Here is an 18,728-nt window from a genome sequence, read left to right as displayed (position 1 = left end):
CTGTTGTCTTAAATGAAATAAAGATTTTGTAACATGTTGAAGTAATTAGGTATCTGATTGTGCAACCATTACTCGCCTTGAGTGGCACTTACATGAGAAGACCCCTTGACTTGAATGTTTTACAGTAGAGCTATTTACATGCATAAATGATTCTCAACATGAAGAATCTAGACAAAGTGGGAGCACTACAGGTCTGTCGCATCTTACGTGCATTTAACATGTGCGATTTCAGCTTTACGTGGTCGGCAAAAACAAAAAACCAAAACCAAAAAAGAGAAAAATAACAATTTTAATACTGTACCTGTAGTGCGGGCGATTCTGCCCACCATTGAACTCAATGTAATTTTGACTATACGCGGTTTTTGCTTTACGCACTAACCGCAGAACGGAACCCCTGCGTAAGATGAGACAGACCTGTACTCTTAAGTTATAGTGACAGTTTTAAAATATTATCAAATACATATAATTTCAGCAACCAGAAAATTCTTCTTTGGCAAAAAGTGCTTCAGTTTATCAGCCTCGAGGAACATGGTAGAGTTTGTTTGACTTTGGAACCATAGAATATTGGAGTTTGGTTCATAATTCATTTTTGTGCATGGGAATGCTAAAAGTTCTGTCTATGTTTTATGAATAAGTTCTTAAAACAAATGGCCAGCAATTATCCCTTGAAGAAAACTCCATTTTAAATGTATTTATATATGCACTGACCAGTCAAATGTGATTGTTTCCAAGGTAAATCCTTGTTTTGCAGAGAACTTGGGCTAATTTGATTAAAAGTAAACTATTTCCTAAACATGCAAAAGTGTTATAATGATATGAACAGGAGTACTTATGGCACCTTAGAGACTAACAAATTTATTTGAGCATAAGCTTTCGTGGGCTACAGCCCACTTCTTCGGATGCATAGAATGGAACATATATTGAGGAGATACATATACAGAGAGCATGAAAAGGTGGGGCTCCCACCTTTTCATGCTCTCTCTCTGTGTGTGTGTGTGTGTGTGTGTGTGTGTGTGTGTGTATATATCTCCTCAATATATGTTCCAGTCTATGCATCCGATGAAGTGGGCTGTAGCCCACAAAAGCTTATGCTCAAATTTGTTAGTCTCTAAGGTGCCATAAGTACTCCTGTTCTTTTTGCGGATACAGACTAACACGGTTGCTACTCTGAAACAATGATATGAGGTCTTATTGGTCAGCCAGACCGATATTTTATCAAATACTCTGGAATTTGGATTACAGTTTTTTCGCCAAATGTACTTTTGAACATTTTTGCTTAAATATTAGGCATTTTAGCTTGATTTTACTTAAGTGTTCCGAATGTTCAGTTCACTGGTAAAAGTGTGCATCCAACAGGATTGTTTCCCTTTGTATTGTTGCCTTCCTAGTGTTAACTGGGGAAGATGTTCTCTAAATTTTTTATGTAGATTTACAGTAAGAATAGTTTTAACCTTTGTTCCTACTGGAGATATACAGTATTATAATGCTCTACTTTTTATAACTAAGTGAAACAAAAAATGGGTATGAGTCTGAAGCATTCAGCAAAACACTTGAAGTAAAGGTACTCTGAAACACAGCCTGACATATAGGGCAATTCAAGAACCTAGGGAAGAAGGGCAATTGCAGCACAATTTAAGAAAAAGATTCTATGGTGTTATGTTTTGAATCCTGCATTTCATTTGGGATAAAAGTATTCCTAATACCGCAGTCTTCTGAATATTCATTATTCATTATACGTATTCTGTTTGGAAAGGAGATGTGCACGCTCTGAATATGAAATGCAAGTGCTATATCACTTGCAGTAAACAGAGGAAGTGGTGCATTCTTGAAGCCCTGCTCATTCACAAATCTAACAGCATGTACGTGTGCATATGCACATACAGTATGTATGCACACGCACACCTTTCTCTAACTTTACATATAGTACTCCATCAGCAGTAATTTCCTGAATTCACTGTGAATTACAGCAGCTTAAAATGTTGTTGTATTTAATATCCTTATGAGTTTTGGGTGTGATGTCAACGTTCCAGTTGTTTACTAAGAAATTGTGAAATTTAACTATGAAATTATACTGTAGGAAGCTAATGCTAGGGAAGAAAACTGACTGAAATTTGCAGCATGTAGACCAGTCTTTTAAGGACTATAATAAGCAAAGCAGCAGTAGGATGTCTGCTACGAACTGATTGCTGAAGTGAGTAATTGTCACTGAAGGGGTTTTTTTTTATTATTGCTAGAGCTGTGACTTTATCTCTGGAAATGTTACTTTTAGTTTCATTGTTTTCACAGTAATGCTGCATTAAGATGTTGAGTCAAAATAGTTTTTCAAGTCTCTCCTTTTGATAGTTTATTTGAGAACTATTATTTCTAAAAATGTAGTATTTAGAATCACAATTCTTCTAAATAAAGTTACTAAAAGTTGCATGATTTTGCATTTTATTGATCTTCTCCTAAGAGGAGCATAGCTTGATAGAAATGTTCTTTCTCATCCATTCTAGACATATTGATATCTCTTATTTAATCTTTGCCTTTAGAAAGAAAATAGATTTTATTTTTATATATCACAAGTCAGCTGTGTGGGTCAGTAATTGGATATGCAGTCAGTTATTAATTTATGTGGTAATATGAACCTTATGAACAGGCCAATTATTTAAACCAGTTCTGAAGATTTCTGTGCAATTCCTCTTCATTTTTTTCCTCTTATGAATTTCATCTTTCATGAAGAATGTATTCAAGGAATTATTAGAGGGTGTCTTTAGGGTCATACCTGCCTGAGACAAGGTCACTTTTAGTGCGCTCGTAAGGGATAAGACTTTAGGGTTATTCCTGGTGTGAGACTAGGTCACTCACAGTGCACATAAGGCAATAGAAAGTGTTTTCTTGTTTCAAAAGCGTGAATAGTTTTTATATCAGGAGCCGCCCCAGAATATCTTTTAGTGTTGGAGTGCCGTCAAAGATTTGTAACATCATCTTACTATTGGATACAACCTTGTCCACGTCATAATGACTCTCAGTTCTGTATAAACTGTCGGAGGCTGGGCAAATGGTACAGACCTGCTAAACCAAACATCAGTAAGACTAATAGTCATGGCAGCTGTAAATAACGAATGTTTTTCTGCATGGACAGGACTAATGCTAGAGCTCCGTGATGTGTTGGCAGCATCCCAAGGTTTATCAAGTCTGCATGTACTAATGAAAGTTGTCATGCATGTTGTGTGGTACAGATGGTTTTTCATTTTCTTCTAGGCTTGGACAGTTTAAGTATTCTTTGCATTTCTTTTCCTTTTCTTTCTACCCCTCAAGCCTCCTTATCTCCATTTCCAACCCCCTCCCCCCAAACCCTGGCATCAGCTGACAAAAAAAAAAAAAACACCGCCACCAAAATCTTATTTCAATCAACATTGAAAATAAAATTAACATCTATATTACATACCAAGGACAAAAAATGTGGCTTAAGGACAGACCATATTGTCACACCTGGTGTATATTTGAAGATTCATATGGGGGGTGGGGGGGAGAATAGACTGCTAGAAGTTCCTCCAGGCCAGTCAGTCCCTCTTTATTTTAATAGCATCTAGCTTCTGTTTAAAGAGATTTTTGCTCTGGTGTTATGAAAATAACCAACCAAAATTTATGACTTTTACAAAAATGGGGTTGAAATATGTAAAGAAAATAAAACAGTAAAATAGAAAAGCTTAATTGATTAGTTTACAGAGAAGCATGGAAATTTTTTGCTGTTTTATGTCATAAATATTTTATTAACTAAGAAGGCCAAGTAAATAACTGTGCTCGGGCTTGGAGGAGACAAATAACTGAAGTTTATCCTAACTGAAAAATTATATAGTGCCCTTTTATTATAGCTTTTGCTTAATGTACACAAATGAAAAATTCTCATGTGTCTAAGTTGTAACAAGGGGACATGTGAATCCTCATTTCCAAGGCTCTGCTTTCTTTAATTTTTTGTCCATAATGGAGAGAGGGTCATATGTAGGATGAAAAAGAGAACAAACAGGTATTTCAGTTACAGAAAAAAAACCCAATAAATTTGGATTTGGTATGCAGATTTACTATAAGTGAGAGCAACCAGCTGCTTATACTTAGCTTGCTGTGGTTTGAAAAATCAGAACACATACTGTAAAAGGCACTTACAGTTCAGATTCTCTCTCTCGCTTTCTCTCTCAGATGTATTAAATGGAATTATGCTCTCTCCAAATACCATTCAGTCTACTTACTTTAGAATGTTCACCTTTGTGTTTCTACTACTTTGAAATTATTTAGTGCATTCCTTTGGAGGATCTCTTGACACTGGACTTGCATTTAATTTAGCATCTGAACAATCCTGTGAGGTCGATAGTGACCTCATTTTAAGAAGTTAATATTTACCAACAGTTAACCCACACCACAGTATTTGAGGATATCTCTGTACTTTTCTATGTATTCAGGGTTACCAATTTTGGTTGGACGTATTCCTGGAGGTTTCATCACGTGACATAGCTTTTAATTAAAAAGATTAATCTTTAAATCTTGAAGAGTCCAGGACAATTCTGGAGAGTTGGCAATCCTAATAAAGATACATCACTATATCTCAGACATCATAGTGCAATAAAAGTTGCATATTTTATGGCAACCATTTGACAGTCATACATATTATAGCTAATATAGTCCTTACAATCTGATTTTTATGGTGTATCTGTGTGACTTTAAAAGGTGTTCTCCAAAACCAGCTAGTCTTCTATAAAGTCCTTATAGGTGACAGTAATCAGTTTGAAGGTAAATCAGAAAGCATACGATCCATCTTGAATTTAATAGTGTTTCCTCTGTTTTTACTGGGACAGATGAAAAATGAAAACAAAGGGCATTTCTTATCGAGCAAAACTCAGAAGCAGTATCACATGAAAACATAATGAGTATGACAGCCTACAAATAACATTGAATGTGAATTTCCTTACCCAAGAAAGGAGAAAGGTTCTTTGGGATATTTACTTCAATCAACACTAATAAGCCTTGCTTTATGTATTTTATGCATCTGCCATCATAATTATAAATCCTTGACATTTTCGCACAAGCATTTATATATGTCAGGAAAGCAGCCTACAGTCAGCCTTAAAGGAATGGATGTATTGTTACTATAGATCTGCATAACTGTATTAAAATATTTGCTAAGCGGCTTAAGAAAATTATAACTCAATCACGCGTGAAGAGTTCATCAGCTAAATTTTGCCCCAGATCTCAGTGTTAACTACTCAATCTACTGTCACCCATGCTAACCAAGGCCAAAATTGGATTGAAATGAATAAATGCAGTCTCATCAATCAGTTAGATATGCACACCTGGCACATAAATATGATAGGTCAGAAGATGAAAACTTTGGCCAGATTTGAAGGGAAATTGCTCAGATGATTTGAGAGATGAGAATTAGAAACATTGAGTATTTTGCCTGTTTTGCAAATTAACACTTTATCACATTGTGACAAACTTTAAACTTGGTTTGTTGAGAAGATTTGAAGATTCTGCAACACACGGCCTTTGCCATTTTCAAAAAATGGTGGTATGTATTTAGAAAGTTAATGGGGTTAAATATATATGTCAGAGTGTACTGTCAATACATGAAGCCCACCAATGATCCACAGATCCTGTATGTAACTAAGATGTCAACAAACATGAGGCCAAGGGTGATCCAGTGGATATAGTGTAATTGGACTTTCAGAAAGTTATTGACAAGGTCCTTCACCAAATGCTCTTAAGCAAAGTAGGCAGTCATGGGATAAGAGAGAAGGTCCTCTCGTGGATCAGCGACTGACTGAAATATAGGAAACAAAGTGTAGCCATAAATAGTCAGTTTTCACAGTGTAGAGAGGTAAATGGGGGTGGGTCTCACAAGGATTTGTACTGGGACTGGTGCAGTTCAACATATTCATAAATGATCCGGAAAGAGGGGTAAACAGTGAGGTGGCAAAGTTTGCTGATGATGCAAAATTAGTCAAAATATTTAAATCCAAAGCAGACAGCAAAGAGTCGTGAAGGAATTTCACAAAACTGGGTGACTGGGCAAAAAATGACAGATGAAATTCAGTGTTGGTAAATGCAAAGTAATGCACAGTGCAAAAATAATCCACACTGTATATACAAAATAATGGGGGTCTAAATTAGCTGTTACCATTCATGAAAGAGATCTTGAAGTCATTGTGGATAGTTCTCTGAAAACATCTGCTCAGTGTGTAGTGGCAGTCAAAAAAGCTAACAGAATGTAAGGAACTGTTAGGAAAGTGATAAGACCGAAAAAATCGTAATGCCACTCTATACGTCCATGGTATGCCCACATCTTGAATACTGTGTTGCAGTTCTGGTTGCCCCATCTCAAAAAAGATATATTAAAACTGGAAAAAGTATAGCGAAAGCGAACAAAAATAATTAGAGGTATGGAACAGCTTCCACATGAGGAGAGATTAAAAAAAACTGGACCTGTCCAGCTTGGACAAGAGATGACAAAAAAAGAATATGGGAGAAATCTTGAAAATCATGAATGGTATGGAAAAAATGAATAAGGAGGTGTTATTTACCCTTTCAAATAACAGATGAACCAGGAGTCACTAAATGAAATTAATAGGTTTAAAACAAACATAAAAAATTCCTTCACACAGTGCACAGTCAACCTGTGGAACTTGTTGCCAGAGGATATAATGAAGGCCAAAAGTATAACTGAGGTTAAAAATAGAATTAGATAAGTTAATGGAAGATAGGTCCATCAATGGCTATTGGTCAAGATGGTCAGGGACACAATCCTGTGTTCCTGAACTTCTGAGTGCCAGAAGCTGGGACTGTATGACAAGTGAGGGATCACTTAATACATTTCCTTTTTCTCTTCACCTCCTCTGAAGTATCTGGTACTGGCCACTGTTGAAAAGCAGGATGCTGGGTTAGATAGACCATTGGTCTGACCCAGCGTCGCCAATCTTGTGTTATGTTCAAACTTGGCCAAGTTGCCAATCCATCAGATCCTTTGCAAACAAATGCATATCAGACTTCAGCAGAAGTGCTAAGCCTCACAAATGGTGTAGCAGGCACTGGAAACCATAAATACGCTACATGGAGCATCCTAATCACTACAGAAATCTTGAGGTCTTTAGATACAGAGGTTCTGAATGGAATTCAGAATTTAAGAAATTTTCAGGTGCCCCTTGGAAGATACTTTGGTGCAGCTATAACAAGAAGGCAAAGAAATGATGAGTAACATGGCTTTCACCTAAAGGAGGGTGTAAATCTGTTTACATACTTGGATGTAACTGAATGCTTCCATATGGCATGCATTTTTGTATTTTTCCTAGGCAGCTTTCACAAAAAGCTAAAGACATTCCAAATCAAAACATCATTAAACAAGAGTTAACATTGCAAATAGATGTCAATAACTTAAGGGAAAATATCTTAGCTGTAAAGAAAGACATTAAAAAGCCAGGAAAGTTTAAATTTAAAAATTACATAAAAATAGTGCATGGTCACTGAAGCCATGATATATAATAGATCTGCAAACTTTCTTGCAGTGGACAGGTTCCTTACTGGTGCAGTTACATGATAGCTTGATTATCAGGCTGTGTCGAAGGTCTCAGCAGAGCCATTTATGACTTTCACCTTTTCTTGACACTAAGCACACCTGAGCCACAATGTCTCAGATGCCTTATTTCATAAGATGGGGAAGAACATATCCTTCAGGGAGTTTCCTTTTCATCTTCCTGCCATCTGCACTAGTAGTTCTAGAAGGTGGAAAGGGTTCTTCTCCTTAATCTCCATCCATTCCCAGATTTGTGATCTTGGTACCATGTATAAGTACTGGAGCTAAGAGCTATTTATCTGACCAGCAAGGCTTTCTCCTCTTCATTAAAATCCAAATCTATGTAAATTGTGAAGGAATGCACTACACAGACTGCCAAAGGGGTTTGTTCTAGCCAGCTGAGTTGAGAAATTTCTTAATAAATTCAGTATCCTCATTGATCAGGTTAAGATTTTGCTACAGTTATTTTTAGTAAAAGTCATGGGCAGGTCACGGACAATAAACAAAAATTCACGGAATCCCATGATCTGTCTGTGAATTTTACTAAAAATAATGAGAGAGAGGGCGGGTTTGACATGGGAGGCTGACTGAAGCCCAAGTCCTGCCGCGGGGCGGGGGTGGTATGTGTTTGAGGAGAAAGATCCTGAGCCTGGTTCAGAGTGGGGGGGCGGCATCTAGCACCCGTCACAGCCCCAGTGGCTCAGATCTCTGGCGCCCCTGTCGCAGCTCCAGGGGCTCAGAGCTCAGGCCTCCACTATCCACAGCGGCTGACTGGTCTAGGGTCCTTGTGTTGCCTCGGACCTCCAGCATCCCTGCCATCCATGGTGGCTTATGGTTCCGTGGCCGCCACCACCTGCGCTGCCTTGGAGTTCTGAGGCCTATTACTATCCATGATGGCTGATAGGTCCACATCCCCCCGCTGCACCAGGGCTGAAGCAGAAAATGTCACGTAGGTCACAGAATCCATTACTTCCGTGACCTCCATGACACAATTTTATCCTTATTTATAACAAAGTTCTCTGACTATGAAAAGTATGACACCCCCCTCCTTAAATGTAAATGAAGCTAAGGGACAAACAGATATTGTAGTGGTCTAAAAGAGATGGAGATACTAGGTATCTTACATAGTTAGGAAGGAGATGCAGGCAGGATCACCTGTTCAGTAAGAATGCAACTGATATGGCAATAATGCTCTAAAAAGTCAAGAATGGCTTTATAGAAATATAGTACGGAGAACAATCTGACCAGCGTTTAAATGGAAGACTATTAGTTTTATAAACAAAGAAATTACAATACCTGAGTTTATGCTAGAAGGGGACACCCTTAGGATGAGACAAATGAACCTATTCTTCAGTATTTGCAGTACATCCCAAGAATAACAATGCCAAGTTTAGTCCACATTTCTGTAGCTCTCACAGCTAAGTACTACCCCAAGCAGCTTTAGGTATATACTGAGCAACTCTGTAATAGATAAGGTTATTTCAAAGTGAGGAAAGACTGTCTGTCTGCACCAGTGGTTGTAATAGAAAAATAACTAAATGTCTCTTGGAAGAAATCAAAAAAGGTGTTGTTTTTTTTTCTGTCTCTCTTGGGTGGGTTTGTTTTTTGTTTTTAAACTATCCGAAGTATAATAATCTCGAACAGTCAAGGAGGATCTTATCAGATCCACTCACTCAGATGCTGCATAGATGAAGAATCTGTTTCAATTCATAGAGTATGTTTGACTGATCAAAGACACCACCTTTTTAATAGGATCTTTTAGACCCCAGAATAACACTCAGAATCAAGAATCCCAAAAATCTGGAATCGAGATGCCAAATATAGTCTGCTGGGTCTCCTGCCCCTGAAATGAGCCTCCCCCCATCATTTCAAAGGCAGGAGACCCAGCAGTTTGGAAAGCAAAAATGTATGGAAGTTAATATTTTACCCATGATATTGAATGACAGAATCACCAATCTTTAATGATGTCTAAGGATAAGATTGGGTCACAGAGGTCACAGAATCTGTGACTTTCAGAGATCTCCGTGACATTTTCTGCTTCAGTGCAGGGGCAGAGTTGTCAGTCGGTGGAGGGCCCCAGAGCTCCAAGCCGCTGCATGCGGCGGGGGGACCCCAGAGCTCCAAGCCGTGGTTGGGGGGGGGAACCCCAGAGCCGTCAGCTGCCAAGGGTGTTTGTGGGGCGGGGGGGCCGGAGCTCTCAGCTGCTGTGGGCAGTGGTGGGCCCTGGAGCTCCAAGATACTGCGGGCAGTGGGGGCTACAGAGCAGTCAGCCACTGCGGGTGGTGGGGACCTTCAAGGGGGCCCTGGAGCTGTCAGCCACTGTGGGCAGGGGCCCTGAGTTCTGAGCCACTGGGGCTGTGGTGGGGTCCTCGGAGCACTGAGCCACTGGATGCCCAGCCTCCTGCTGCGGGGCTTGGGCTTCAGACCCTTCCCCACCCCCCCGTTATATCCTTGGAATACTCCAGGATGTAAGGGGGAGGGAGTGGTAAGTGGCCCCAATGGACACTGCTTTTCAGAATGTTCTGGAAGCTCACCGTGTAGGTGCCCTGATCCCACAAGTAGTAATATGCAGAGCATCATCTTGAAGAAGGCTGGTTACAGTTAAGTAACCTTCATTTATTTTTGTGAAGTAGGAAAGTGACAAAGTTGTATGAGACTGTACTAAACTTTACTTCCATCATTTCTACGTAGGTCACAGAATTCAATGGCAAGCCCATTGAACCATTTCTTGACTATGTACCCACAATTTTTTGTTGAATCATGAGTGATTCTTGATTGAAAGTTCTTTGGTGAACTAGGAAATGTGTTTATTATGAGGCTTAAGATGTTGAGAAATACTTTTCATGAAGGAGCACTGTCAAGCAGGAACTGGAAATTTATAGTTTGTTTAAAAATTAAGGGTTTTTAAAAAAAAATTGTTTCCTGCAGCGTTTGCAGTCACAAGCATGTATCAATCATCAGAACTGAAACAAAGATGATTGTAAACAAAGCAGGATCCTGTCTAGTCTGCATTCACAGTCCAAACTGAGTGAAGGGCATTTAAAAAACCCAAACCAAACTATGACTAGTGAAAACTAATTGGGGGGAGGAGGTTATCATCAAAGGCACAAAGGGCAGTTAGTCACCCATCTCCAACTGAAAGTTAATGGAAGTTGGGCACCTAACTCATATTTGTGACTTTGACAAGTATCCCCCTGCTTCTTAAAATAATCCTTCCTTTTTAATCTTCTAATGTGTTATTAACATAGGTAAAAACATTTACTTTTTAAATGATTTTTAACCTGTCAATACTTGAAAGCTGATGAATTTAATTGCATACAAGTTTTGTTATTTTCCTTTGAGGTTTACACCAAAGTGGCACTATGTAGATGAAGAATGTTTTGGGTTGGAGAGGAAATAGAAGTATCTCTTTAGTTCCACTTATGTTGGCTGAAATTAGTGAAGTCATATGTTTATGCCTGGTTTGTACTCACGAAGACTTTTTAAAAAAAAAAAAAGATTAACAACACTAATCTAGTTGTCAAAAGCATTTTTTTAAAAAGAGAAATCATTATGAAGTCTTTGTTTAAAACGGTATACAAAAATCCAGTTGCTGTTGAGGTACAGATAGACAAATGCTTTCAAATAAGTCTGCAGCATTCTACCATTCATTCAAAGGTGATAATTTGTTTTTCTCTCCTTGTGAAATTGTGAAACTTCACAGTATTATTTAGATTTAACTGTGCTTGGTTAAAACTCGTAACTAATGAAATTTTTCATTGGAACATATTATGTCGTTCGCTTCTTTTTATATTGTTGCGTGCTAATAAATGTGTGTTCTGTAGGTGTAGCTGTATATGTATGTATATGCATGCACACTCTGGAAGTGAGGAGAGCATGCAGTTGCTGAAGGTTATTAGGGTAGAATGTAACCAGTTTTGAAAAGACTGTTAGCCCTTGGAAAACATGCCATTTCTTATGGGGAGCAGGGATGAGGGAACATGTTATCTTTGGATGACTCTTAAATGAAACATTCCATCAATTTTCTGCATCTTAGTGGGCCACTGATTCCCTCAGGTGCAACACTTTACTGCTTTGTATTCAGTCCTTCTCATTCAATAGCATTATTTTCCTCCTATTGTCATTTACTCTTCTTATATATGAGATTATATCTGTATTTGCTGAATGCATGTTTGTAGCTCTGTGTTTGGGTATATATTCTCTAAATTTGTACACACATTTTGTATTTTTCTGTAAATCATGTAATTGGAATAATTTTAAAATGTTGATAGTTTTAGTACCTCTTGATATGCCTTTAACATAGGACACCCGTACAAAATCAAAATTTGACTTTACTAAATTGCATTACGATAAGCTTTCCACACTAACTGGCAACTGTAGTGGTAATAAAATATATCTGTTCCATGTTGCTTCCTTATGGTGGGTTTTTGCATACTTAAAATTCTTTGTGTACAAAATAACAAGTAAGTGCAATAGGTCTGATAATTTATTATTTGTCTTGGTGACTGATAGATTATTAAAAGGTGCTAGATTTAAATGGAGGTTACAATGATGTGTGGAGTTGAAGTCCTAATTATACAAAAATGCCTTTTAAAGGTACTCTGATGACAAATACTTGTATATTCTTTCCTCAAGTCACTTTTTAAAAAAAAATGGAATGTTTTAAATGAATATACCAAGTGGACAATTTTAATCAATAGGATAATGGGATCACATTTTGCAGATTGTTTGTATATATTGTTAGAATAATCTTTTGATACACTGATGTATTTAAAAGAATTAGTATGCTGATCCACTTAGCTTAACTTGACAGAGTGACCAATTGAAAACATGAGGATATTTGGTAATATATATTAATGTAGGATTTTTAAAATCTTGCTTGGAGACCATCATTTCTTTCCTGATGTGAGAGGATAGTAGTATTCTCCAATTAAAGAATTTTCAATACTGGAAATGAGCAGTCAATTACTAAAATTATTTTTGAATAGCTAATTTGCATATCCTTAATTGTATTCATTCCTTTTTGGGAGGCTGAAGTTGATATTTATTATGTTTTGATTGATTAGTAATGCATTTGTAATGTTAATATGGTTACAAGCTAGGTGCTGTTGTAAATGGAGTCCTGAGTAGCTCTTCTGAATAAATGTTTTTAATAAATAAATTAGTTTTTATTTCATTGATGAAGGAAGATCTTAATTTTTTTAGCTACTAATATCCTCAGTACATGAAATATCACCTCTTTTACATGGTGTAAAAGATGGGAGTTTAAGTCCAGTTCAAATAACTTAATTGGTGGTGACTGTTATAGAAATGCCTATAAATAATTACTGTAATATAACAAGAATCTGACAAAAAGATGCACAGCTAAGAAGACTTCTAGACTCTTCATTGTTGCCGGATTCTCAAATGATGACACCAGTAGAAAATACTTGTACTAATTTAGGCTGGCTAGGGGACTGCATCTCACTTTGGCATATAGATTTGGTCAAAATGATCTGCTCATCTGTAATCTCCACATTTGATTAGTGAGTTAAGACCTGGGTTCTCTTTACAGCTTTGCCATTGACTAACTGTGTGACTTTGTATCTGGGAAGAGGCAGTTTCAAAGACAGCCAGAGCCTGGCTCATAGATAACTTCAACAATCAAGATTAGTATCTTAAAATGATTTTATAATTGTTGGGTAGCCAGTGAGGTGAATGGAGCATGGGAGTGATGTGTTTTTTGTCACCCTATGTTGGTCAGCAGGTGGCGTATTGCATGTTATACCTTGTGGAATTTCTTCACTACCTGTGGTTTTATTTCTCAGTTCATTGCAATAATATACTATTATGATTACTGCTAATGTTTCATTTAATCTGTCTCTCATTTTATGGATGTGTAAAATGGAGATAATGCTTTACTCACCTCCTGTAAAATGCTTCAAATCTATAGCTGAAAAGTGCTATGCCATTACGTAGTAGTAGTATAAAATACTATTGTAATATGTGTGCTGTTGTATTGAGATATATTATACTATTGTCACCACAGAGAAACTCCACCTGGTGCAACACAGAACAGTGTGCCTGTTGATCATCACATCACACTCACGCTCCATTCGCTTCACTATTTACCCATCACATACCAAAATGAGTTTCAGATCCTGGTGTTGAGCTTCAAAGCTTTCAGTGAGTTGGACCTGTGCTATCTGGCTCTCCTTATCCCTCAGTAACAGCTACAATCCTTGGGAATGAAAGAAAGTTATTATGGGAAAGGTGAGACTCGTAAGAGCTGAAGACTCAGCCTTCTGTGAAGCTAACCCGCAACCGTGAACTTCCTTGAACTATGAATGATACAGTCTTTGCAACATTCATGAAAAAAAGTGTGACACCTTTTTATCATAGCTTTCCCGTGACATTATTGTTAATAGTTATTTAACAAACAAGAAAAGCAGCCATACTCTTGTCTTGGTCTTGATGTGTATGTCTCGCTCTAGTTCCCCCATTTGGATTTATGTATTTGGTAAGGTGCACAGATACTATGATGGTGAGTTTCCTTGTACTTTACCATGACTTGCATTGCAAAAAAAAAAAAAAAAAAAAAGTTCTGTTACTAGAATTAGTCTTTTCCAATAAGTTTAGGTTAAATACAAAACAAATTATGTGTAGTAAGAATATAAGCGTGGTCATGGAAAGAAAGCAGTCTTTGTCTAAAAAGGAAAGCAAGTTTTCTTCCTAATTATTCAGGGTGTTTTGTGTGTTGCTGGAATATGTATTGGTAAACATGAACTGACACATTTCTAGCAACCAAATTATAAATGAGTGGGAGACCTAAAAATGTCAGTTTCTTCCTTAGAAGCACTTCAGGTTTTTTTCTCCTCTTATTCCCTCCTTTATTTTGTCTCTCATTCCTTTATCTTGTATACTTCTTTATTCCCTTAGGCAAATGAATGTCTTTAAATCTTTGTCTCTTTGCTTCAATATTTTACTTATCTCAGTGTATCTTTTTGATACAAATCTTCAAGGTATATCTATATACGTGTGTATTCTCTCTCTCTCTCTCTCTCTCACACACACACATTTTTGTGTGTGTGTGTGTGTGTGTGTGTGTGTGTGTGTGTGTGTGTGTGTGTGTGTGTGTGTGTGTGTGTGTGTGTGTGAAAAAATAACCCGAACCTTAATGCTTGGTTTTTTGGAACGATCTAGAAAGTGCTCTTTTCAAATTTAGTATAGACTAAATCAATCTCTTAATAAATCCTAAGTATTAAAACAAAATATGTACACCCTAAACTGCAGAAACCATTTCAGATGATATTCAGTGGACAACATATGTCCATTTAAAGCACAGAATGAGATGATTTCCTCAATGAAATACACTGATTATGAAGTTGTTAATATTGTTGCAGTCACATCCTCTGCCCTTGGTGCCAGTGGATAATCTGAGAATGGATCAAAAGAGGGGAGGAGTGATAGCTCAGTGGTTTGAGCATTGGCCTGCTAAATCCAGGGTTGTGAGTTCAATCCTTGAGGGGGCCACTTAGGGAACTGGGGTAAAAATCTGTCTGGGGATTGGTCCTGCTTTGAGCAGGGGGTTGGACTAGATGACCTCCTTAGGTCCCTTCCAACCCTGATAGTCTATGATTCTATGACACATGTGCCTTAACTTTAATCTCCAAAAGCTCTCTGATGTAAATGACACTGGGATTTTAAAAACTGGAAGCACAAAAGAGGTTATTCAATGATATTTTTATTCTTGAACATGTCTTATAAATACCTTAGGATATTGTAAGAACACAGTATTCACCTATTGTCCCTTTTTTATTTACCAGAAGAGAAACTGAAAACAACAAAGTCTTGTATATCTCACTTATATGTACCTGTGTTGTACTGTGGGACTTTAACACACAAAAAAAAAGTGTTTAAACTTGGCCAACTGGATTTCCCCCCCCCCTCCCTCCCCAATTTTAGTCTCTGAAAGTTAGCCTAGACAAGCACGGAAGCAGTGCTACAGTTAAGAGTTACTTTTTATGGCTGAAATATGGATTTCTCTATTTAGAGGTTTGTAATGAAAATCCTCAGAGAAATTTTTCAGTAAACTAAGGTGCTGATTCAGAAAAGCATCTCTTTTCAGGTCACCACTTAAGAACATGCTTAAGTCCCATTGAAGTCAGTGCATTTAAGCACATGTTTAAGTATTTTCTTGAATCTGTGCCTCTGTCATCTGTCATTTTTAAATCTGTCTGATACTTTTATCCTACCGTCAAGGCAATATTTGTACTGAAAATCAGTGTCAGCCATATTTTAAGTATAAACTGTAATATCTTTTGTTTTACAGCTGATTGCCGTGTATGATGAACAAGAATTGCACAATAAGATTGACAGCACCAGTGTCTGTTTGACAGACAGACCCAGCCCAGATCCTTTTGAGATGGAGGTGGCTGCCCAGCTGGCTACCTTTCAGCCAGTTGGTGGTGAGATTGAGGTGACTCCTTCTGCACTGAAATTGGGTACGTGCGCGTTGTCTTCCAATTTTTTAAATTACTACTGATCATCATCTAGGAGGGTTATGTGCCATAGCCTCTCTAAAGTGCTGGTCTGTTGCCTCTTTATTTTCATCCTTCCTGTTGGTGTGTGTGTGTGTTGCATCTGTCTTCACTGGTGATAATGCTGTGGTGAGGCCACACAGAATTTTTCAGAAACAGATTGAAGGTGATTCCCATTCTGGTGTGCCCTCAAAGGAGCAGCACTGCCTGACAGGTATCCAGAAAATTAATGACACTAAGGGATGTTTTCCTGTTTTCTGCTAGAGATCACTATTAAAATTTTGAATAGAGAGATCTCCTTAATAAGTATGCCAAGTATGCGGCTTAGAACACAAAACGTAAGAAGTAAGGCTACTACCCTGTCTTACTTTACTCTAATGTGACTATGTATTATAGGGGTCTCTGAACAGTGTGTGATAAAATTCCTGAGCACATGTGATTGGGTTAAGGATAGAATTTCAGTCTTGGGTCTGAAATGTTTGTGCCTTGTTGGTTTAAAGTTAGACCACTTATGACTTTTGAAATGGAATGTTTTGCATTCTATTTGCTTTGTTTTAATTTCATTTTTTTTTAAAAGGAAAAGACTGATTAAAAAGAACGTTCCACCAACATTTTATTGAAAAGGAAGTTGGTGCTGTGAAGAGAACCTTTACTGTTCTAGTTTGTACCTGTCAGGGAAAGCATTCAATTTAACTGAAGTCAATGAAACCTTCCAGACTAAGGTTTACATTATAATAGGTCATTCAGAGTGTTTGTAATTTCAACCTTCTGCAGGGTTTCTTCAGTCCTGTAGTCTTGGGAAATGATGTATTCTTGATGTAACTTCCATATATTTCAGAATGTTATGAACTGTATTCTTGATATGTATGGAAAGGCTTCATCTGTCTGAAGGACCTCTAATTGAATGAGTTAACATTCTATGTTACACACACAAGATCTAGCATGAAATGCAAAAGATATCTTAACGTGTTTTGAAAAATGAATACTGTTCAGATAATCCCCCTGAAGCATATTTTAATGGACCAGTACACATGCCCTGTCTTAGCTCAATATTGTATTCACATCTTGGGAGAGGGAAGGAATTATATTTCATATTTTAGCCTCCATGCAAAAGTATGTAAAGCAACTAAATTGAATTTTTGTTCAGAATGGCAATGCCAATAGACCTTTAATTTTAGCAGTGCTGGAGGTCACTACTATGTCATTTACCAGACAGTTTCATTTTCATAACGGAAATGATGCTAGGATGTTCTGGAGTATTAGGAGAATGAAGATAGTGTAAAAAGATCAGCCAATTATGGTCCCAGTTAATTTCCAATCTATACACATGTTTCTCTGGAAATAAAAGTGAATGCCTCCTCTAAAAAGGGACTACATAAAAATGAGGATGTTAGGATTCCATATTTGTCTCTCTGATTGCATTTCAAATTGGTTTCATTTAAATTAAGGGTTTTCTAACTGTCTGCCCTATAAACTCAATACGAGTTCTGAAAGTCCACCTGTTTTCTTTCTGGCTATTGCCTCTCATTGATGACAAAAATTCTGCAAAGCTAATTTTGCCCTTACTGTCATCTATGCAAGTCTATTGTCTTCTGTCCTCAGTTATACTAGATCCAAATGCAAACTGAATTAAAAATGCAAATAAAACATAGTTGTCAATAGTATTGATGTATGAGCTAGATTAGAATATGGTGAATCCTCTTGATTCTGCATTGGCTACCAGCAGCAAAAAGTAGTAAAGTGTTTTCACTGAAGAAAGATATGACTGTGAATATACATAGTGAGCAAAAATCCCTGGAGTAAGAAGATAATCATTTTTATGTAGTCACTTTTCAGGATAGATGTATACTTTAAGCATGTGCCAGAGTTCTCAGACTTTTAAAGAGTCTCTAAATGTACAAAAGATCTCTGAATTTACTTAAATAGGGATTATATCTATGTGATTCAAATAACAAAATATATAGCTATAGTCTGCTTTTAATATTCATTGAAGAATCTGTACTTTAGAAGTCTGGGTCCACCATATTGTGATGTCCCCAGAAGAATACCTAGAATTTGGGGACGAATAAACAGAAGATTACTAAATTATTTCTTTTACAAACATGAGGGAATCCATATAAAATTTAAGAAACTATATAGTAAGTGTTGGCTAATGAGTCTTTATTTATACTAGATATGTTACTAGATATATCTCTTTTGTTATTTTTTTCCTCTTTAGTTTGTCTTAGAATTACTTATTTCATATCCTTTGTAATCAGTGCTTTCCAGATAGTAACCAATCCAGCTAAGATTGCAATTTTAGTTTTCCCTTTACCAAGTTAGTTATTCTTGGTTTTCTGTTAGCAAATCACTTGAACTTTGAAAATGATCCAGTTCTTATTTAAAAAACAACCCTATATTTGACTTTAAAGCTAAAAGTACCTCAGACGCTATATTGTTTCCATATGTGTGTTAACAAAACTTTTTCAAAAAAGTATATGGACCTTGGTTTTTATCTATTTGTTTTCATAATATTTAGCACTTATCTCTTTTCAAAAGTTTACAGATAATTATATAATTTGATTATTGTCAAATTTAATATAGTTTTTGTTAAGTTAAATCAAAATGATTGCATAGAGAAACACATGGAATATTTGCATGCACTGTTATAAAAAGCTAAAACCCTC

The 18,728-nt window shown here is 37.0% G+C and overlaps 1 protein-coding gene across 7 annotated transcripts in view; it reads left to right on the top strand.

Moving 5' to 3' along the window:
• The window catches only part of PARD3B (par-3 family cell polarity regulator beta), a 645,413-nt gene that overhangs the window by 220,788 nt on the left and 405,897 nt on the right, over window positions 1-18,728 (top strand). For all 7 annotated transcript variants that reach the window (XM_039494273.1, XM_039494274.1, XM_039494277.1 and 4 more), the window contains one exon: window positions 15,855-16,026. In XM_039494273.1, coding sequence (XP_039350207.1) covers window positions 15,855-16,026 — 172 coding nt within the window. The remainder of the gene's footprint in view (window positions 1-15,854; window positions 16,027-18,728) is intronic.

The sequence above is a fragment of the Mauremys reevesii genome, linkage group 11 (assembly GCF_016161935.1).
Source record: "Mauremys reevesii isolate NIE-2019 linkage group 11, ASM1616193v1, whole genome shotgun sequence".
NCBI lineage: Eukaryota > Metazoa > Chordata > Testudines > Geoemydidae > Mauremys > Mauremys reevesii.
This window is presented reverse-complemented; position numbering and strand designations above follow the sequence as displayed.